The sequence below is a fragment of the Protopterus annectens genome, chromosome 7.part0 (genome assembly GCF_019279795.1).
Source record: "Protopterus annectens isolate FY-2018-M chromosome 7.part0, PAN1.0, whole genome shotgun sequence".
In the NCBI taxonomy this organism is placed as follows: Eukaryota; Metazoa; Chordata; order Ceratodontiformes; family Protopteridae; genus Protopterus; species Protopterus annectens.
The window spans coordinates 171852879-171876266 of record NC_056739.1 but is presented as its reverse complement, the minus strand read 5'-3'; the positions used below and the strand labels follow the sequence as shown (position 1 = coordinate 171876266).

The 23388-nt window shown below is 39.1% G+C and overlaps 1 protein-coding gene across 1 annotated transcript in view; it reads left to right on the top strand.

The window, feature by feature from the left end:
- Positions 1-10796, top strand: part of LOC122806322 (3-oxoacyl-[acyl-carrier-protein] reductase FabG-like) — a 246443-nt gene extending 235647 nt beyond the window's left edge. The window contains exon 8 of the mRNA XM_044076640.1: positions 10197-10796. Within this exon, the coding sequence (XP_043932575.1) occupies positions 10197-10355 (159 nt within the window). The 3' untranslated portion in view covers positions 10356-10796. The remainder of the gene's footprint in view (positions 1-10196) is intronic.
- Positions 10797-23388: the final 12592 nt, after the last annotated feature.

The window sequence follows — 23388 nt, the reverse complement described above, 5'->3', positions numbered from 1 at the left end:
GGAGGTGGACTGAGAGGAGATATTGGGGCCTAGTTGATTAGCTAGGGACTGGACAGTTTCAGAAAAAAAGGTATTGAAGGTATCAGCAGTTTGTTTAGGGTTGTTTTGGAGAGTACCTATGGGGCATGGGGTGTCAGAGTGGCCAGGCTTTAAAAGACTATTTATTCCTGCCCATAACTTTTGCTGGTTTTGTTGGTTAGCTTGTTGTAGATTGTAGTAGTCATTTCTTTTGTCTAGTAGAACATCTTTTTTAGTGGCATTTCTTATTTGTCTCAAGTTAAGTTGGTGGGTGGGGTCTTTAGTGCTGCGAAATTTGGTCCAGAGTTTATTTTTCAGAATAATTTTATGCCTTGTGTCTTTTGAAAGCAAAGGGGCAGGTTTAGAGCTGATTCTGATAGATCTTAAGGGAGCATGAGAGTCTAAAATAGAAAGGAACTTTGAGTTGAAGTAAGCTACAACATCATCCAGTGGCAGTTGCTTAAGAGGAGATCAGCTGCAAGCATTCAGTTCTGTAAGGAAGGTTAAAGTTTTTATTTGTTCTGACCATTTTGTATTTACTTAGGTTAGGGGAGGTAGTTTTAAGTCTGAATAAGTAAGTAAGAGCGTGGTCACTTAAATCATCAGGTAGTGTACCTACTGTATAAGTATGGTAGTGCCTATTTGTCAGAATCCAGTCCAACATGCTTTCTTTGTTGTTAGTTTTGCTGGTTCTGGTAGGGGCTTGAATGGTTTGAGAGAAACCGTGAAGATTTAAGAGGGTGGGAGGGTCTAATGAGGTGCAGGTTTTCCAGTCTATATCGACATCATCGAGGACTATGGTTTTGATAACCCAACATAGCAAAAAGTGAGCCGGTAAAGTTACCCTAGTCAAAAATCCTACACTTGATAAAACCTGCTTGAAATGAGTTTTACCATAGCTACTGATCCTTTTGTATTCATTTACCTTCTATAGACAGTATGGACTGCCTCACGTGTAACCCACTCGATGCACCACCTCACCTACTCAATATCACATTTCTATCCTTCCCTTTATAAGATGCTGCTTTCTTGCCCTTTCCGGCTGCATTATTCAATAATCTTGTACAAAGCCAATGACACTGGAGAATAAAGGGCCAACATGACAGATCACTTAAAACACAGGCAAGTATACATATACCAACAGAAACCATATGAATATGTTCCCAGTTGCAAATAATATACATCAGGTATATTCTCTGATGCAAGTATCGTCAATCTTACCATATATAATTTGGGGTTTAAAGAAAAGTAAGAACCAACTACTCCCTAACGGTTACTTCAAGCCACCTAAAAAAAAAAAAAAATCACCCAACACAAAGCAACTGGTATTGCAGCACTCACTTCTGAAAATATGAAACACAAACGGAATGCTTACACTACCAAATTTACTTACGCATACATGTGTACTAAAAAAACGGATTTTGCACCCACACACATTTTTCATGAACTACGAAACATGGAACTATACCAGAAATAACCACTATCCATTTACCTGAAAAGCAAATCAATATTGGCTCACCTTGCCTCAATGTTCAGGTACCAACCTCAAACCCATGAGGGACAAATGCAAATAACTAGGGTCAGAACAGAACATGTTTGTATCTTAGTGCCATTAACTTGAAACCTTAATCGTATAAGAAAATAGTTAAACATATTGAAGTGAAAGAAGTCATGTTACTGTCATTATTTTAATACATGGTAATTCACCACTGTTCTCCCAAACTCACCAGTTTTCGATGTGATTAAGATGGGCTGAGCTAAAATCCAAGTGAAATCAGGGACAGATGAGCAGTACACATCTTGAGAGGCTTTTTTTATATATAAATGGCATATACACCAAATTAGCTGTATGCCACAACCCCCATAGACCCCTGCACACCTTCCTCCCCTTGGCCATTGGTGCTACATGCATATGTAATGAACGGCCAAATTGTGGATAGTCTTGTAGCCCATGAAATCTGCCCTGACAAAAGGCTAAACTGTAGTTTTCCAGCAGCTACTCCTTACTTTCTCCCTTTCCTCTACTTTCTTTTAATTTTTTTAAGCCAAGGAGGAGCAAGAGAAGCCAAATTCATGCCAAGACAGTGATGAGCAGCAAGACTAACTCAAAAAGCAAAAGGGGAAAATACACACCATAACAAACTGACCTACTAAAGCAATTAACACCCTGTCCCATAAAAGAAACAACCAGCTCAGAGCCCGCTAAAACCACTGGTAGAAGCAGCTGAGGAAAATCCTCATAAAATGGGCATGATAGACTGCCCCCCACAAGCGAAACCCAAACCCACTTGAGAGCACAAGAAAAACTGCTCCTTACCTAAAGAAACAATCCGACCAAACACCCACCACAAAGTGAGAAGCAGAGGAAACATCATCCAAATGCATACCAACGCTTAACAGCTGAAACAACCTTTGCTGCGTCTAATCTCTGGAACCCTCCCCCTGGCCCACCAAGTGTACCCAAACAAAGTTCAAGGCCTCTCAAAACAAAAAAAAGATCACTAAGCATTCAGCCTTGAGAAGGCACACCACCACTGCTCCCACACAGACTACACAACACCACAAACCAAGTTCTAAACAAATTAAACCACCCACCAATGAATTCTCCACCATTAAGCATCACCTGCAAACTACCTAGCAAAGTTACACCAACATAATAGCCCACCAACCATGCTGTCCCCAACCACATCACACTGATCATGGCTACTTGCCAACCTTACCCCTCTATATCAAAGGCCTACTTGCTCCACAGTACCTACTGGTCGTCATGGACGTAATACTTGCAGTAGCAAGTTCACGCCAAAAATGTGACTCCTACCTCAGTTACACTTGACAAAACTTTCTAACCCCCTCCCTACCCCTACTTCGTTTCCTCCTAAACATCCATCCATCCCATTTAACCCTATCCTCCTCTTATTCTCTTAATTCCTGCTAATCTATGTATCTAACCCCACTTGAAGATGTCCCAGGACAAAATGGTCTGTTCCAAACCTCATTTCTCAAAATGTTTTGTAATACTTTGGAGCTTTTGCCCATGAGCCTCTGCTGAAAATGAGCTCCTACCCAGTTGAACTTTCCCAGTAATCAAATGTCAATAAATAATAATAAATAAATAAAATGTCCACCGTGTATGCATTACAGAAAGCTAAATATTGTGGTGCATTTTACATTCGTTGTGAACACTGATTGACCTGATGTTTCTTATAATGTAATAGGAATTCCTAAATCATCAATGCTGTCTGTGTTCTAAGAAGCTAATATAATCTAGCAGCTCTACAGACTACAGTGCAAGAGATCCTGCTGGAGATGTGCTGTGCTAAAAGCCTTAGGTACAAATCAGAGTGAATCCCAGTAATTATGCCACCTGCACTCACCTTAGGTACAAACCAGAGTGAATCCCAGTAATTATGTCACCTGCACTCACCTTAGGTACAAACCAGAGTGAATCCCAATAATTATGCCACCTGCACTCACCTTAGGTGCAAACCAGAGTGAATCCCAGTAATTATGTCACCTGCACTCACCTTAGGTACAAACCAGAGTGAATCCCAGTAATTATACCACCTGCACTCACCTTAGGTACAAACCAGAGTGAATCCCAGTAATTATGCCACCTGCACTCACCTTAGGTACAAACCAGAGTGAATCCCAGTAATTATGCCACCTGCACTCACCTTAGGTACAAACCAGAGTGAATCCCAGTAATTATGCCACCTGCACTCACCTTAGGTACAAACCAGAGTGAATCCCAGTAATTATGCCACCTGCACTCACCTTAGGTACAAACCAGAGTGAATCCCAGTAATTATGCCACCTGCACTCACCTTAGGTACAAACCAGAGTGAATCCCAGTAATTATGCCACCTGCACTCACCTTAGGTACAAACCAGAGTGAATCCCAGTAATTATGCCACCTGCACTCAGCAGCTTTAAAACTACCCAATTGTTAATGCAGACAGTAATACTGTCTAATCAAAAAATAGTATTAATGCAATAAAATGATCCTTGTCCTATAGCATCATCTACTTCATTAGGCTGAACTGTTAAACCCTGACACCAAAAAACTATCAATAAAAATTTCTGAAGCACAGTTTCAGACAAAATATGCTGAATTCAAGCTTGAAAATGCAGTTCTGAAGAAAAAAAATAATAGTGTAAATAAAGCAGTTGAAGAGCCATGGCCCCCCCATATGAGAAGAGGTGTAGACTCCTTCCCTATTCTTCTTAATTGCTGTCATTCCATAGTCACATAAACTTAAACATCAGTACTATAGCTGCTACAGCAAGTGCAGAACTAAGTTCTGAGACTGTAAGATCACAAACTGAGATTATGATACAGGGATTTATCTATGTATGGGACTTCAACCCTCCACATATGGGTTTCTAGGGGGCTTATCTGCTCGAGTAACTTGAAATTAGAGGAGAATAACTATGTAAATGAGGTCTCACCATCTCTAACAGTCTTATGCTTGACACACCATGAGCTCTTGTATCAAGTGGGGTAGGGTGGAGGTTAAGAGGTACAGTGACTCTGCTGATGCAAGCTAGGGAGATAGTACAGGCTATAAGTTAGCAAGGAGCAGGACATAATGCCTGCATCACATGGTAACACTGAAAATTCACTGCAGGTTTTATATACGTATATATATATATATATATATATATATATATATATATAGTAAAAGGAGTTATAGATGTTTCAGGGATATTTTATGGAATAATCAGGTATACCTTGACAATACCCACCCTCAGGCTTTATCTCCTTTCTCAAGGATGGAGAGTCCCGTTAATCCCAGGGTAAATTTGAGAGTATCCATCATGTCTTCTAGGTTTAATTTTAGTCTGCATTGGAAGTTGATTCCAGAGAAGGGAGAGATGTTGGGTGATGAATATATCTCTGCATCGCACTCTGTTTCTGTCTATCTGCTGATGAAGGTTCAGGTCTCTGGTTCTAGTGTTAGTGGAGTTGTTTATCTTGCTGAGATATATGAGGTCAAGGACCGCCATGTCTCTAATGGTGCAATAAGTGAAGCACAGATCACACCTCAGGAATAGGTAAGATGCAGAGTACAAGCACATGGCTATAGAGATCAATCAAAATTTACCAAAAGGCAGAATAGAGAGTGAGAAATGCCACATGTGGAAAGTGCAAGTGTGTTAGGAATGCCAAAGCTTGTAAATATATATATATATATATATATATATATATATGGTTCTAGGTTACTATATCGACAATGTAGAACACCGACATCCACTTCTTCGACACGAAAACACAGACACAGAAATGATCGAAACTGCAAATCACGGACATTTAACAGGTAAGGGGTTTAAATTTCGCTAATCATGCCTACCATATTTTAGTAAGTGTGGCAGTGTAATGCATGTGTTACGATCATTGTATTACTTAGTCCTTATGGTAGGCATGATTAGCGAAATTTAAACCCCTTACCTGTTAAATGTCCGTGATTTGCAGTTTCGATCATTTCTGTGCCGGTGTTTTCGTGTCGAAGAAGTGGATGTCGGTGTTCTACGTTGTCGATGTAGTAACCTAGAACCATATATATATATATATATATATATATATATATATATATATATATATATATATCGTAAATGTTGGCATTCAGGATGAGTGTATATATGCAAGTGTCTAAGGGTCAGGTAGGCATAGATGTTCTACTTTGCATGCGATGTGTGTGTGCGTGTGTGTACTTGATTGCTTGTAAGTGTGTGTGCATGCGCATGTTTGTGTGTGTGTGTGTGTGTGTGTGTGTGTGTGTGTGTGTGTGTGTTTATGTGTGTTTTGTTTATTGTTAGTGCTAGGGAAGGTAGGATTTTGAAAGTAATGCACAGATTGAAGGTCATTAGGATTAGGATTAGTACTCATAAGTAAGGTGGTGCAGCAGGCCCCTTGCCCTGCCCTTATTCGTGTGTGTTAGCCCTAACCTCAACTCTTCACATTACCTTCAAAAATCACCCTTACCCTAATACTAACGCTATGCAGATACTGTGTAGTTGGCATTTAGCAGTCAGGGTTAGTCTCTCTCACTCTCTCTCTAACACACACACACACACACACACACACACACACACACACACACACACACACACACACACACACACACACACACACGTATTTATATGTTCTACTATATATGCTAGGTACACCATACCTAGCAGCACATCAGCTCAGAAATAGTAGTTCATAATTACTAATTAAGTGCACACATTCTCCTAAGGCATGTACTTGAACTCTGTGTTTTATAGGTTCATAGGTTTGGCACTAGGCTATTGGCCCTAGGGCCTATACAAGCCTAGCCATAACAATTCCCTGGATATTTCTTCCCACAATATTTACTTCCCTGGACCCCTGTCTAGCAGAGCGATTGACATGATCCCTGGGGTGTATTTCCTATCTCACATCCAATCGTCAAGGTTCCTTTTGAAGACCGCCAAGGAGGCGCTCTGCTTGACATGTATGGGCAGTCTATTCCAGAGTATGGAGAGTCTCTGGGTCAAGAACCTATCCCTCCAGCATGTTTTGTTCATTGTGATGACAAGGTTTAGATCCCTGTAGTATGTGGCTCTGAGGGATTGGGATTTCTTTAAGTGGAGCATGTCCAACAGCTCAGGGTTTGCATGGCCTTGTATGTTAAGCAGAGATTGCCTCTGAGTAGACGATATGCCACAGAGTATAGCTGGAGTTTTTTTAGACGGGTAGTATAGGGCATCTGCTTTAGGTCTGTGCTTCTTTTAGTGAGATATTTCTGTGGCCTTTCCAGCTGTTGCAGATGTCTTGTGAGGTACTTACCAAACGGAGCATTATACTCTATAATGGGTCTAATGAGGGATGAGTACAGTGGAAAAATGACCTCTTTTTCTGGATGAAAAGCCCTTAGTGATGAAGTGTGCCACATAAAAGGTTTTCCTGACTGTTGTGGCGATGTGGTTATCAAATGTGAGACCACTGTCCACCTGCCTCCCTAAGTCTCTCATCACACTTTCGGTGTTTAGTGTACTGCCACCTATGTGGTAATTCATGGGTACATGTTTTTTCCCAAAGGGGATAACTATACATTTCTTGGCATTAAGCTTGAGCCCATGGCTCTGGCACCTAGCATCTGTTTCTGTAAGGCCCTTTTGTAGAATATCCACATCATTTGGAAATTCAATAATGGCTCCCAGTATGCAGTCATCTGCAAACTTTGTTAGCCAGAGTCCCTTAGTGTTGGCCTGTACTTCAGAGAAGTAGATGCCAAACAAGAGCGGTCCCAGGACTGAACCCTGAGGTAAGCCACTTGCCACTTGTCTGGAGCTGGATTTGGAGTCGGCTACTTTTACAGTCTGGATTCTGTCAGTAAGCCAGTTGGCAACCCATCGAGTGACGTAGGGATTTATGCCCAGCTTAGTAAGTTTATCTATGATTCCATAGTGGGGGATGGTGTCAAAAGCCTTGGTGAGGTCCAGATAGGCTGTTTGGACCACCTTACCCTCGTCCACAGCTCTGGAGACTGATTCGAAGAAGTCAATCAGGTTCAGGGGACAAGATCGGCCCTTCTTGCTCTGGTACACCTTTTATGAGCTAATGTCACAAATAAAATAAACTGGATTTGTTTGCACTTGCAACTTTTATACCCTACACCCTCCCCTTATTACTCTTAGTATGAATTTGCATTTTCTTCACTTTGGAGAAAGAGTGATCACAGATAAGCAATTAAATCTCTCAATATCTCTCTTGATGGTACTCTGACATGCACTGTCATCAAACCACCCACAACTCACTATAAGCTCTTATGCTCTGAGCAAGTGTCTGGAAGCATACATACTGTAGCTATCCACTATGCATATACTAGTCATAGGGTCTACATGGAAGTCAAGACCAACAGGAAATCATTTTGTTCTGGTAACTGCTGAAGGTAAAACCAACAGCAAATGAGAAGCAAACTGCTGAAAATTCTGACATTATCCTTCAAAGGGTAAGAATTGGGGTTAGGACAGTGGCTCTAGAAAGGCCAGAATGAAAGCACCTTAAATGTAAGCTGTGAAACAGAGAGGAATAAAAACATTTAAAATCAGTTTAGCGACATTATTCAGAGACAATGGTAGTGGCGCTGAGGGGCAGCTATGATGCATCAGGTTCACAGGAGATGTTCTGTAGAAAGAACTGCTGCTTCTTCTATAGGGATCTTTCTGAGAAAAGACAGGAAGTTGTTCATCTAGAAATAAAATTAACTAGGGATCTATGGTCCTTCTGTTCTGCTCAGGGACCACAGGGGCCAGAATCACTGCCTCAGAGGTTTTCTTGAAAGATGCACAGTTTGACAAAATTGAGTTCTGAAAGGCTGAACATGGTAGAACAGAAATGCATTCTTCCTGCACTGCCACTGAACAATTCCTGCACTGTCCCTAGAGACTCATACCTTATGGATGAACAAGAAGTGGAACCACTGATAGATACAGAGGTCCTTCAAAATGGAGAACCACAGGAGGGTATTAGGAGGTACCATAAGAGAGCAAAATACCTTATTCTGTGGATTATATTGTTAGCAAGGTAGAGTTAAGAGAACGAGAGAAGAGGGGGGATAGTAAGGGAGAAGATGCATGCCTGGATCCATAACTAGAATGGAATAAGGTTCCTTACAATTACTGGCACAGCCTGCACAGGGTAGGAAGCTGTTCGAATTGTTCACATGGTCACAAATGAACCATCTGGGAAAGGTGATCAGAGCAGCAAAGAAGGACAGTGAGAGGACTTAAGAGACTTTCATCGAGTAGCATACAGTTATATTCTCAGAGGTCCTTCTCTATTGTATTTAGAATCTTCCTTCCCCAAATAGAATATGGACTCCCTCTGGTTCTAACAGGCTCAGCTAAAAAGTCCTCTACCCTGCAAATGTTCACCAAAAATTTGCAGATTTATCACACATTCCCTCAAATTCAAGCACCACTGCATTACCCTAGATAAAGCTAAATGACTTCCAGTTAAACGAAGGGTAGACCTCCATCTAGCTTCTCACCTACTTACACATTTCATGCAATGGGCTGTCAATCACCTAATATCTGCAAACGGCATTTTCTCCAAGCAGTCCCATCAATCCCTCCAGGTGTAAGTATTGATCTCTCCTGTTTGCATCAGAGTGCATACAAACCCCACCTCACCCTAGGAGAGGCAACCAGAATGCACTTTTTCACGCTTCCCTGCCCCCCCCCCCCCCAACTTGGCTCTTCCAGCACTTGGGCACCACTGATTGAATTGCTACATTTCTATTTACATCAATGACATTTGTAAGGAAATACATAGAGAATGACAAGAAGGTATCCACTAATGGTAAGTGTAAAGCTGAAACGATTCTGGATACTTCATTCCCTGAAAACAAATACTCCTCAGAACGCTATGCCTGGAAACAGCCAATGTCATGATGACCATAGCCGAGAAGATGAATGTACAGCCCGGGAGAGTGACTAGTCTGTCTCTAGAAACGTATTTGTATTTTTGTTAGTGTTCTGGAGTTCATCTTTAGAAGGCAGAGTTCAGCATGCCATAAAGCTGAGACTTTTTGCTCTCAGTGTTTAGTATGGAAGCCATGATGCAGAAACTGACAAGCTCAGCTGATTCTTTTCATTGGAGCACTCTGGGAAACAACATTCTCAGAGTAAATGGGGGTGAGTCAGCACATTGGAGCACTCTGGGAAACAACATTCTCAGAGTAAATGGGGGTGAGTCAGCACATTGGAGCACTCTGGGAAACAACATTCTCAGAGTAAATGGGGTTGAGTCAGCACTTCTAGTTGCAAGCAATACAGGTATGCAAGAAACAGACAAATCATTTTGAGGACAATTGTGGTATGGTCAGTGCAGAAACTTTAGGACAAACCAGAGGTAGAGAATTTGTGCTTGGACTTGATAAAAGTATCATTTTGCATTAAGGTAGTATTAAAGCTGCAAAAAAAGTTATTTATTTATTGTTACTGTAGAATATCTGCCGTTGTTCTTAACTGCATTTCCCAGGTACTGCCACTTGTCATTCATCAGCATGTTACTTGGGTCCCTTCATATAATACTGAATGCTGTGCGACCTGTAAACATTGATGGGAATGCAAGAAACCAACAACTGCTTACTGTTAGCATTTATTGTTGCCATTTTTGTGTATTTAAATGTGACTTTTTGTCCTCCTAGTTTCTTGAATACAGTAAGACGACTCATGCCCTGGGAAGGATAGGAACGCTGGATGAAGTGGCTCAAGCTGTCGCCTTCCTGGCCTCTGATGCAGCCTCATTTGCTACTGGGATCTCCGTCATTGTGGATGGTGGGAAACATGCAATGTGTCCACTCTAAAAAATCTAATAGCAGAAAATCATATCCAGTCTGTAGTAAAGTAATGTGTACTGTTAGTGGAAAATGTAGAAACAAAACACTTTAATTTAATGGCATTTTGTTTCCAGTAAGGTAACATTTTTGTATTAGAATGCATTATATTATGTTTTAGTGAGCTCATGGGCATACCGTAAAAGATTACTAATATTGGAAATGTTTTATGTGTGCTGTCTTTACTTTTGTCGTGTTTATTCTTTTGCATAGTTAAGATTATCAATAGATGTCAAAGTCTTCTCTGAAAATGAATTTCAATTAAATACTAGACTGAAATAAAGCATTGAAGAAATCATATTCATGTGACTATACTCAGTTAATCCACATCGTAGGACAATTCCTTGGATAGGTTACTTATATATGGGTATTTCCATTTGTTTCTTAACTCTCTCTGTAACTACTCTTGTAACAGGCCATGGTATACTTTACAACACTTAGCACACTACCATTACTATAACATCCTTTGCTAAAAGTAATAAATATAAGAATGAAAAAAATTCTAGCCGGTCTCAAAGTACATGCAGTATTTTACTCTATATGGCGTTAAGAGATATACTCATTTCTGGTAGTCATTTTAATTAAGTAACACTCTGCAGTGTTTTCCCAATAAGCGGGATTTATTTTAAAGAAGCATACGTTTGTTAACTGGACTCTAAGACAAAAGGAGGTGACATGCTGTGCTACACAGGCAAAACTGTCACTGTTCATTCAACATAGTATCTCATTAAATCAATATGTCTCTTGCCTGACAAAGTGCATTATAAGCAATGCTAGCCCATGAAGCCTTTAGCTCAAATTGCAAGGCATACACAATCTGAGGATGCACAGAACTTGATAGCAGCATATATGTATGCAGTAAAGACTTTGTTGATGCTTACTCTGTACAGTACCTTACTAATTAAACATTTCTCAGCTTCTCAACACTCATCCAGCATGTAAACTATCCTATGTCATATAGTTTCCCAAGAAGTCTCCACTCCATAATGCAATTCTTAAATTATTATGAATTCTGCAGGCCTTGTGACCAGTCACTACTACTTTTTACCAGGAATCAAGGGCTAATCCAATCTAAGTATCACATTTTAAAATAAATTTTGTCCCCAGACCCTACCCCTATGTGCAGTGCTGTGTATGCCTGTTTTTTGTAAATGATACAGTATACCGCCCCCACCCCAGCATTGCGTATGTAACAACAGACCATTCCTTACTCTGCATACATCACTATATGCATCTAGGACTGTGCGGTATATGTTATAGCAGACCATCCCCCCACATTACATGTAGCAGTCTTCCTGCCTGGCATTGTGTAGTATATGCTACAGCAGACAACTCTTTATCCCCTACAAACACACAAACACACACACACACACACACACACACACACACACACACACACACACACACACACACACACACACACACACACCATGCTACGTACACCACTGTATATGTAAGGTATTGTGCTATATATACAGCAGCAGCAGACCATCCCTCACCATAGATGCACCACTGTATCTCTCTGGCATCATGTAGTATATACTATAGCAGACCATCTCACAACACAGGTGCAGCAATGCATGTTTTAGGCATTGTGTAATATGTGCTGTAGATCATCCCCTACCCCAGGTATGACCCTATATGTGTCAGGCATGCTACAGAAGAGCACCCCATGCCAGGTACAGCAATGTATGTGTCATGCATTGTGTATTATATTTTACAGAAGACATCCCCCATTCTAGGTGTAGCACTATATTTGTCAGGCATTATGCAGTATATGCCACAGAAGACCATACTCCAACCCATGTCCAGCACTGTATGTGTCAGCCATAATGTACAACTACGTATATGCTATAGTAGACCATTTGCCACCCCAGCTGTAGTACTATATGTACCAGGAATGCTACAAAAGACCACCCTACCCCAAGTGCAGCACTATATGTATCAGGCATTGTGTAGTATATGCTAATGTAAACCTTCTCCCATCTCAGGTACAGCACTTTGTTTTTCAGGCATTATATAGTATATGTCATAGCAGATCATCCTCCACCCCAGATGCAACACTGTATCTGCTAGGCATTAAGTATCTGCTACATAAGACCATCTCCACCTCATGTGCAGCATTGTATATGTTAGACATTGTGCTGCACGTGTCCTGGATTGTGCAGTATATTTTACAGTGGCCCATAGTGCAATTCAGAAATAGGTCTGGGGTACACCAGGCTCACAAGTAGTATAATTGATGCATACAATGTAATCAAAAGCTGCAAGGTTCATTCCATGTAGCACCATACTACATAAGTTATCATCTGCCCCAAACTGTCTAGCATCATGTAGTATGTTGCACCATGCAATCTGCCTGGACCCCCAGTACCCCCACTGTATCCATACTATAGTTGGTAAAATATTTAGAGCTGGCTAGAGCTTGCAGGCAGGGTAGATGCTGGTTAAATATGATCAGTAAAGAACCTCACCTTGCAAAACAGAGAAGACAGGAGGTGGATGAGAGGTAGCTATCAGAACTGCATGCTCTCAGAATGATGCAACATGGCATCCCTACATTCTCTGCTATGTTCTGTTGCAGGGCCAAACCTTGGTCATGGTTTGAAAGTGTTCCAGGGGGTCAGATGGGATGTCTATAGACAGTATATTTTGGCATACAGCTGGCTCCTGCATTATACATTGATGACCATTTTGTAAAAAAATATAAATCTGTGTACTTCTCAGGCAGCTTATCAACTAAAATTTATATTACTAAACATTTATTAGCATAAACGCTGGAAACTGGCCAGTAGTACTTATATTAAAAGAAGTTATAATCTCTTACAATGAAATGCTAGAATCTCACCACGGAGGACATGCAAAGTTTGTAGTTGAGAATGATCAGCTATAGTAAGGAAATAAAAAGCAATTTATCCAAATGTATAACATCTGCAATGAATTAAAATAAGATTGTCTGCTTTTCTGAATAATAGTTTTAAAGTCATACACAGTAACAGCATCTAACATGCTTGTGGATGATGCCATCAAGGTCTTGGGCTATACCAATATTTTTCTATCTACCTTTTAGAAGAATAGATCAGCTACTAGTAGTAATATACTTTTTCTATAACATTCTACTTACCCTTGAAAAAAAATCTTATAAGTTAATGCAATTTAAGTAAATTTTTCGAATACCTTTGATTACATTAACCACAAACAATTAATTATTAAATTTCATAGTACATAGTTCTCTAGTAAACTAGAGAACTGGATTGTTTAGTAACTCACTGGTCAGGAATTGTTTATTGAGTACAAGGACCATTGCCCCACGTGGTTTGAATTCAATGAGAAAGCCCTTCAGGATCCATCCCGGGCCTCTACTTATTTAATATTTATATGTATGGCTGTTTAGACAATGACCGGGTCTTTTAGATAACTTATGTTGATGATATAAAAATGGGCTACATTATGTCTAATGAAAGTAATCCCCCTATTTCTAACAGCAGCTTGACAGAGATTCAGTTCATGAGTGTTATCAATGTCCTGGGCCTGAATGAGCAAATATAATTACCTGGCATCTGTGAAGGCTAAATCACACACCATTTACAATATCGAGAGTAACGCACTTTAAAAAGGCTAACCTATTGATAGTATTTGTGCCTGTGTTACAAACTTCTTAAGCTGCTTTTTTAGGTTCTTAAAAATGTTGAGATTTATAGAAGCCTTTTAAAAACAAATATAGCATTTTCTAGTCCATTTAACACGATCTTCTTGTTAACCAGGATATTCTGAATACAATATATCTTCATCAAGAGACTAGAAATAATATGGGAGATGATGCACTATCAACGTCTGAACAGTTAGGGTTTACTTTCTCTGAAATACAGGAGATTATAGGGAAAATTAATTAACATGTTCAAAACCTCTTCTTTTGATGAGTTTCTTTTTGTGTGCTATGGGCTAAATAAAATTAGCACTAGAAAAACTCTAAAATTAAGATATGACTTGCATAAGAACAAATCCATAACCTGGTTCTCTGAAAGGCTACTGGGGAATTGGAACTTTCCTTCTTACTTGGATTCTTTTGAGAATATTGACCAGTGTTGGGAAAAAGATCTTCAGATCTAAGGAGGTTATTGGACTTCCTGTCCTTGCGTGAATCTGAATTTTGAATTAGTCCTGTGCTTATTTACATAGCGACATATGTGGATGCATATACTTGTTGCGGGAACACTTCACAATGCTGAAATCCTGAAAGATCGAATTTCATATGGCCGAGACCATATGATCGAACTTTCAGAATCCCAACATTGGGAATGGAGATCTGCACACAGCTCGGAATGGGAGATTTCCTTTTTCCTCACTGTAGTGCGATCTCAGAGTTGGAATATTTAAGTAGCGGGGGTGTGGGGTGCAGGGGGGCTTGCTCCCCTGCAGAAACATTTAAATTGTTTTTTTTTTTTTTTTGGATTTGTTTTGGAATTTCGATATTCCAAAACATAGATCATATGGTCTTAATCATATGTAATTCGATGTTTCGGAATTTTGAGATTCTGAAGTGAATCCACTTTTTGCTGATGTGCCTCAAAGTGATATAAATTAAGATTAGTTCTGGAAAACATTGTCATAGTTACTTGCTTGTTCAGAAAGTGCTCTGACCTCCTGTATGCCACATGTCATAGCTATTTGCGGGTTCAGAAGGAGCTAGGATGTCCTGTATGCCATGTATCTTAGTCTCTTGCTGGTACAGAAGGAACTATGATGTCCTGTATGCCATTTATCTTAGTCTCTTGCTGGTTCAGAAGGAGCTCTGATATCCTGTATGCCATTTATCTTAGTCTCTTGCTGGTTCAGAAGGAACTGTGATGTCCTGTATGCCATGAGTCAGAGTTACTCGCTGTGATGTCCTACATGCCATGTGTCATAGTTACTTGCTAGCTCAGAAGGAGTTGTGATGTCCTTGTATGCCATGTGTTACCCCCATTAGAGCTCCATGACTGTTCTCTGAAGGCCAGCTGCTTGACAAGTGAGTTGATTGAAAATAAAATGACTGACCCAGTTTTCATGCTGCCCTCTCTGTATCTGCACTTACAGATACACTGATCAACCCAGAGATCATTACACATTAGGGCAGTAGCAAAATCACAAATGCACTGCACTGGCCTCCTTCAAACAGAATAATGTTTGACCAAGTGCTATTATTCAAACCCTTTGTCATCATCATCTGGCATACTCTTCCCCTGCCTCCTGCGATTAGTCTGTTCTTGGTTAATTACTATAGTCTGTTAAACCAAAAAAACATTGTACCATGTTGTTGAGTAGTTTTAAAGTTTCTTGGGAACTTTGCCTACCTTGTAAGAGAGAAATATTAATCTGTAAATATAGTTAGGGACATTGCTATATCATAGTTAGAACATTATTATACTCACCAGATTATTTAAAGACCAATAAAAGTGGGCCTGACACAAACAACTGGTGTCAGAGCCATGTATAAAATGCATAATATTTCCCTTTGGAAAGACATCCACCCTTGGAAATTACCACAGTGATAAAACCCTAGTAAAAGTAGAAACAGTGGCCAGGGATCTGGGAACACATGCTGATAGTAACCTGTCCTTTGATACCATGTGTCGACTATGGTGAGAAAGTCATTCTGCATTGCATAACTTATAAGTAAGGGCATGACAACCAGATCAAGGAGTTCATTGATTCACTGTACCCAGCTCTCCTCAAACCACTCATGGAGTACAACATACCCTTTGGCATGTACCTAACCAGGCACTTGCAGCAGCTTGAGAGATCACAAAAGTTAATGACAAAAAGAATACAGAGAGTAAACAACAAGTCCTATTAAGTCTGTCTCAAGCCCTATCCTGCACTTCATCTCTTACAGACTGCTGCACGGCTATCTATGTATAGTCTACAAGGCATCCTCTGATTTCACACTGATGGATTTGCTGTACATCAGCAATGGAAATACCATCAGAAATACCCATTCTAAGGACTTAAACCTCATCAGAAACAAAAGCAGGACATGTTTGAGGGACAAGGATGTAGCTCAAAGATTGCCCCTGCCCTGGAACAGGCATCCAATCCATGTAAAGTAAAGCTCATCCCTAACACTATTCAAACATAACTTGGACCAATGGATGGGTAATTATAAATTTTCCCTTTGACACCTATGTCCCTAATGGATAGGGACAGCCTATGAATGCTTGATGTGTACAAGCCTATTTCATAACTGTAAGTTCTATGGGTATTGACACACCCCAGCAATATTTTGATAAATTTAGGGTAAGCTTGGTAAGGTTTAAAATGTCTCTTGGACCAATAGCCTAGTAACCACCACTGAACCAGGTTTCATGAACTCAGCATGCACAATGACGTATAAGCTAGATGGTGTCTTGTGATTTAATGTTATGTTACCTTATAGAATCACAGTGTTCTGGGAGACATCAGCAAGTAGAGATAATGTAAATATGCTGTTCTCCAATGCAAATGTTTCTCAGAGTGATTCACAGTGAAGTTACAAAACTGAGGGAACAAATGATATCGAAACATCAGACATATAGGCAGTAATGTTATCACTTGTAGCATTAGCTCTCCTCAGATACAGTGCTGCAGTTCATAACCACATTTGGCTGAATGTGAATGGATGGTGGAATGGACTCTAAACAGCAGCAATAGTGACCCCTGTCTATCAACCCCCACCCCATTTCTGCTTCTCTATCAGCATGTCCATAACTGAGCATGTTCAAAAAAATACACTGTGCATATATACTCATGACAGCTTCATACATTCACCGATATACTGCATACGTAGCACTAAGTGTGAACGTGCACAAAGTATACCAGCACATCTTGTTATACAGACAAGACCATGGTTCGATCTGCATTTTATATGCTGGACTTTATTCATCCTTACTGCTGTGCATATTTAAATTATATGTATGCTTTGAAATGTGGAAAGGCTGGTAGTTCCTGTCTGAGAGACATGCAGCAACCTCAGGAAGCATTTTCATGAATCCCACCCACATTTTACTTCAGCTACTGCTTATGAGGTAAGTTACTGGGAATACTGAGATGTGGAAAATGACTGGGATTCAAAAAGGATCCACAGTAATATGATGTGTGTGTGTTGGAACCAGCAATGGACATTCCGTGGGGAGGAAACTACATAAATTATAAATAAAATAAGAGGTATTGTTGTATTTTACAGCACAGACTCTGGTACAGCATACACTGTCATAAAAGATAGCAACTTAACATAATTATCTGATAGAAAACTATTCAACTCATTCATTTAAGTATGGCTAGGGTTGCGCAACTGTGGTACATGGGCTAAGTGTTACATACATGGGTCTGTATTACATCCTTGAAATCCATTTTTATCTAATACAAATTCGGCAATACCAAATCACTGAAACACACTTCTGCAGACCGCAAAATCTTTCCCAGGGTAAGGAAATACTTGCCCCTAGCACACCGCAGCACACACTGCACTAAATCAAATCCACCAAACATGGGGGCTTCATTCCCACACCCCCCAACTATATATACCAACTCTGAGCTCGCACTACAGTGGTGAAAAGGGCAAAGTTGTGGTATTGGCCAAGTGTTTCCTTACCCTGGGAAAGATTTCATGGTTTGCGGAAGTAAATTTCAGTGTTTAGGTGTTGCTGAATGCATATTCAATGAAGATAGATTTCAAGGATGTAATATAGACCCACATACACATTCATGGGAAGTATAACAGTTTCATTACACCTGTAGCGACTTGTGCAGTGGATAGGACTGGTGGCATGGAAGCAGTCATAATATATGTGGCATGATACTCCATCTCTTGATATCCTGCCCTGCAGCAGCCACATTTTCCCTGGGCTAGGGATTTGAAAGAGTTTGCCATACTGGGAAGATGTATTTGCTTCAGATGACTCCTACTGTATGCTTTGGAAAGGATTGTTTAAACTGTTAATAAATGCTTAAAATCATGGATAAGGCTCTCTAGAAGGAGAGTGTGTAACTCAATATTGCAAATCAGGAAGCTTTGAAAATTAAACTGCAGTCCCTTACAAAAAAAGTTCACTTTTACACCTTTAAATCCTTATTGTAACCCTGATAAGTGGGAGGTAAACCCCCCACCCACACTTCTACTACTGGTATATACCAAGTCCAATATCACTGTTCCTTGTAGAAAGGAAATTACTGCAAAGTATGAGTTAATATAGATTCCCAATAATCTTAGGACACAAAATTGACTGTTCTGAAGACCTCATTTAATGTCTTCAGAAATTCAAGAGGTGCAAGAGGGCGCTCAACTGTACATCTGCATACTCTTTCTCTATGCATTTCTAAAGTAATACAGACCAGAGGAAACTGCATATGGCATTATATTGTCTGAATTCATATAGAATCCATATAACTTATGCAATTAGATGTGTAGCTTACACCCAACACAAGACCCTTTACGGTTGTTGTAAACCATTCACGAATCTCACACAGTGTGACATGAATAATCATTTCCCTTAATTTTCTTCATGCTAGATGCCTTTTTCAGTATTTTTAATGCAAATAATGGTTAGATACCCTTTACCATCTTGCATCATTTTGCCTCTTCCTTATAGCTATCTATTTGTGTGTCTTTCTCTGTTTACAAATGTACTTTCTCAGAAATTTCACTGTACCAATAAGCACTGTTTTTGACATATACTACCACAGTTTCTAATACTGTAGGAAGAAAAACATGATGCTTGTTTTCCACTGTCAGCATACAATAAACACTGATAGCTGGGCAGACAAACCATCAGTGTACCAGGGTAGTTGAGGATAAAGAACATTTTATGGCATTTAAAATGCACTATGGAGTATAATTTAACATGTGATAAAAATACCACATTAATACACATATTGTAATCAAGTATGGAGTTTAGTGTTTGTGTACGCTTTATGCTTTCACGCTGAATCAATACTATGTGAACCAATTTCTGCCTATTTTTATCCTATGTGCTATGTATGAAATCCACTTTATTACATACATGTTAGGGAGGAAGTTAATATGTCAGGTTGTTGCACTGACAGTGACAATCTAGAGCCAATGTTTGCACAGCTGGGTGGCTAGCTATATATATACATATATTATCTATCTATTTTATATATATATATATAAAATCAGTTTTGAAATGGTAAACATTTGTTCTTCTGAAATTCCGATCTTCTCATCTCAGTAATTTAAATTTCTGTTTTATGTCAATGTAGATCCGTATATATGTGTTATATATGGTCTATATTAGAAGATCAAAACTCCAAAAGAGTGAACACTCTTTAATCGAACTCTAATACCCGAAACCACACAATATCAAATGTACAGAACAGTGATTTTTTTTTTCCAGGAAAAAAAAAATCACTGCTCCAAAAAAAAAAAAATCCAAAGACAAAATAAAATTGGGGGCTTTTCACTCCACACCCCCTACTTAAATATACCAACTCCGAGATCCCACCACTGTGCAGGAAATGGCAAAGTTCCAACAACGACTCCCTGGGAAAAAAAAATCTCTGTTCCGTACCTTCGATATTGTGTGGTTTCGAGTATTACCATTCGATTAAACAGCATTCGCTCTTTTGGAGTTTCAGTCTTCTAATATGGACCCTGATATATATATATATATATATATATATAGATAGATAGATATAGAGATATATAGATATAGATATAGATATAGATAGACATGGGTCTACTTCTAAATTTCAATATATATAAATATATAGACATGGGTCTACTTCTAAATTTCAACTTTCAAAATGTCAACTTTCTTATGGTTGAGACCATAAGATCAAAGTTTTGAAACTTTGAACCATTTAAATTTTTTACCTTTTAAATTGCTTAATTTGTTCCCTGACTTTGCCTTTGTGAGAGCCTCTTAGCATTCTATTTGTGCACGCAGAGTACATTAAATAATTACTACATGTCAAATTAAGTTTTACATCTATCAGCTCACCTCTGCTGGCTAATTTAAACTCTACAAATATAAACAAGCAGTGCTGTCCTGCTTCTGCAATCTGTTGTTTACTGCACAGCTCTCCCGCAACACTGGACCTCACCTAGCAGTTTTACATCTATCAGCTCACCTCTGCCTGCCAGTTTAAACTCTACAAACATAAACAAGCACTGCTGTCCTGCTTCTCCAATCTGTTGTTTACTGCACAGCTTTCCCACTACACCAGACTTCACCTAGCAGTGTATGTACTGCAGAAATTTAACTACCTGTCAAATTTCTTTGAAGGTTTAGTAAAGTTCTGTGATTGATACTGTAATTGTGGTGTGCACAACCACAAAGGCACTCATTACCTAGTTTTAATCAAATAGACGGTAGGGTTTCTACCTGCTGCACCCCCCCAAACACACACTATCCTGGGGTACCTTATAAAACAAACCAAATAAAAAAAATAAAAATAAATACATTAATTACTAACCTGTATAGGGGTGTTTCCATTTCTATTGATTAATTTTCTTAGATGCTCTTTCCTGGCATTTGGGTCATTCCGCTTCATTCACCCTCTCTAAGCTTGGGCTCACTCCACTCCCCTTCCCTACCCCCATTCCTACCACCCCAGACTCCATTTCTGGATACTCTTATTAACTTCTCCCACCTGTTTTTTACCCTATTACACACCCTTGATACTTTATACCTACACTCCCCACCCTTTTTAAAACTATTTTCTCAACTACCAAATGTTTTACTACTTCTACAAGTTATGCTAACTAATCAATATAAATTCTTGATTAGCCAACAGAGTTAATCATGGAATTTTCCCCACACTTGATTATTCTCATATCTCGGTCCTATCACTTACCACACTGAACCATGCTACCTCCCCAAATGTACAATAATAGCCCCTTATACTAAATTCACAACATTACCTATACTTACTACTAATCAACAAGCTTCTCAGGTATATCTGCCAACCTTATTGAACCCCATAATATCCACCTCTTCACATTTAAAATCCTTCCCTCTGTTAGCCTTTATATAGCTAAATCATGCAATGAGTCACATACTAAGAGATTCATAAACCTCAAACAACTCCTCCTTCCACATTCTACAGTATCTCAATGCGGAGACATACACCCCAGTCCAGGGCCCACTCACAAATCTGCCCCTTTCCCATTCTCATACACAAACCATCTTTTGCTAGCAATGCTAAATATAAGAAGCATCTGTAATAAAATAACAGAATTCCATGCATGGTTAACACAATACTCTCCTGACATATTAACCATCACATAAACTTGGTTAAAATAAGTTTAACAACAGATTCCCAAGTAAACTGCATTAACCTTTATGGCTTTACACAGCTCATCACTACTCCTACCAGAATGCAAAACAATAGCATCCCAGGTGCAACACTAGACTGGATCCTAGTTAGTGATTCCCCCAAAATACACAAACTTCAGTACCTTACCAAACACCTAAAGTGCCCACTTACCCACCTATACCTAAAGGACCTCCCTTCAAATACCAAAACTCCACACCTACAGATCCTCCAGAAACCTTTCAACATTTAATAAACAACTATTTAATGACATCTTAAAAAAACATCAACTGGTCTCCACTAAAGACATTACTTCTAGAAAATGCCCTTCATCATTTCAATAAAATAGTCCTAGACACCCTCAATAACTTAGCCCCACTATGTACAAAAAGAATAAGAAATAATTATGCTCCATGGCTAACAAAATCCATAAAACATGTACTGATTACCAGAGATAAAGCCTAGAAAGACTGGCATAGAAATAGAAATGAAACAAACTGACTAGTATGCAAACAACTATGCAATAAAGCTAAAAAACTAGTAATTGTAGATAAAAAAATTGTCCAGCCACAAAAATAACCCCAAAATGTTCTGGAAAACAATCTCATCACTACTTACTCAAGGCTCCACAGTAAATCCATCTCCTTCCACAGACAAAATATCTTCTCAAATTGCTGACCTGTTCAATAATCATTTTAGCAAATCCATACTTGACCTTGTAACAAAACTTACTTTCAACACTAAACCCAGCTCCACTGACAGAACTGCATCCACTTCTCAAACACCCAGTATAAATAGCACAATCTCCTCCCTCCATCATCTTTGTACCTTAATTTCAACTACCTCATCTCCTCCATTTTCTCTACGATCAGTATCTACTTCTCTAATATATAAGCTTCTTCTCAAACTAAAACCTTGTTCCATTTCCAGTGGCAGTCTTCCTCCAGAATACTTAAAACTCCCTGCAAAAACGTAAAATAAAAAAAAAAATGTTTTTGTTTTTTATTTTTTTTTTTTAATTTTGAAGTTACAAAACTTCAATCTTACGGTCTTGACCATAGGAAAGATGATGTTTTGAAAGTTCAAAATTTAGAAGTATAGATACATATAGATATATAGATATAGATATGCACACATTTTGACTAACTTACACAATGATTTTTATTTTCTGTTCTGTATGAGACATTTACTATGTTTCCGTACCTGGGCTGTGCCTAAAATAGGTTCCAGGAGAATCAGCACTCGACCTCAGTTAATGCATTTAAATAAATAAATATGCCAGAGTAAAACTAAAGAATACTGGAGAAACCTGTGAAGAAACAGGGATAAATAGACTGTGGACATAACCACTTTGAACAGCTGCATTCATATATGACAAGCATACTTACGATTATTTTACTTTGTTAACTGTTAGGACTCTTATAACATCTTAACACCAGAGATGCTGCTCCCTGCAATGTACATTGGGAATGTTCACTGCATGACTGCCCTGTCCTTCAAAAGTGATTGTTAAGATAGAGGATCTTCACTTTATAGCTGTTAGGCATAAGGTAAAATAGGCTTAAAAATACTATGTCAGACGTGTGTTTTTTGTGTTTTATTTATGCATACAGTTCATGGAAAGACAGTTCTTTAGAGGGAAAAGATAAGCTTGCTGGCTAAGTATGAAATGTGCAGAAATAATGGTTATCAAGGGAATGCTACAGAATGT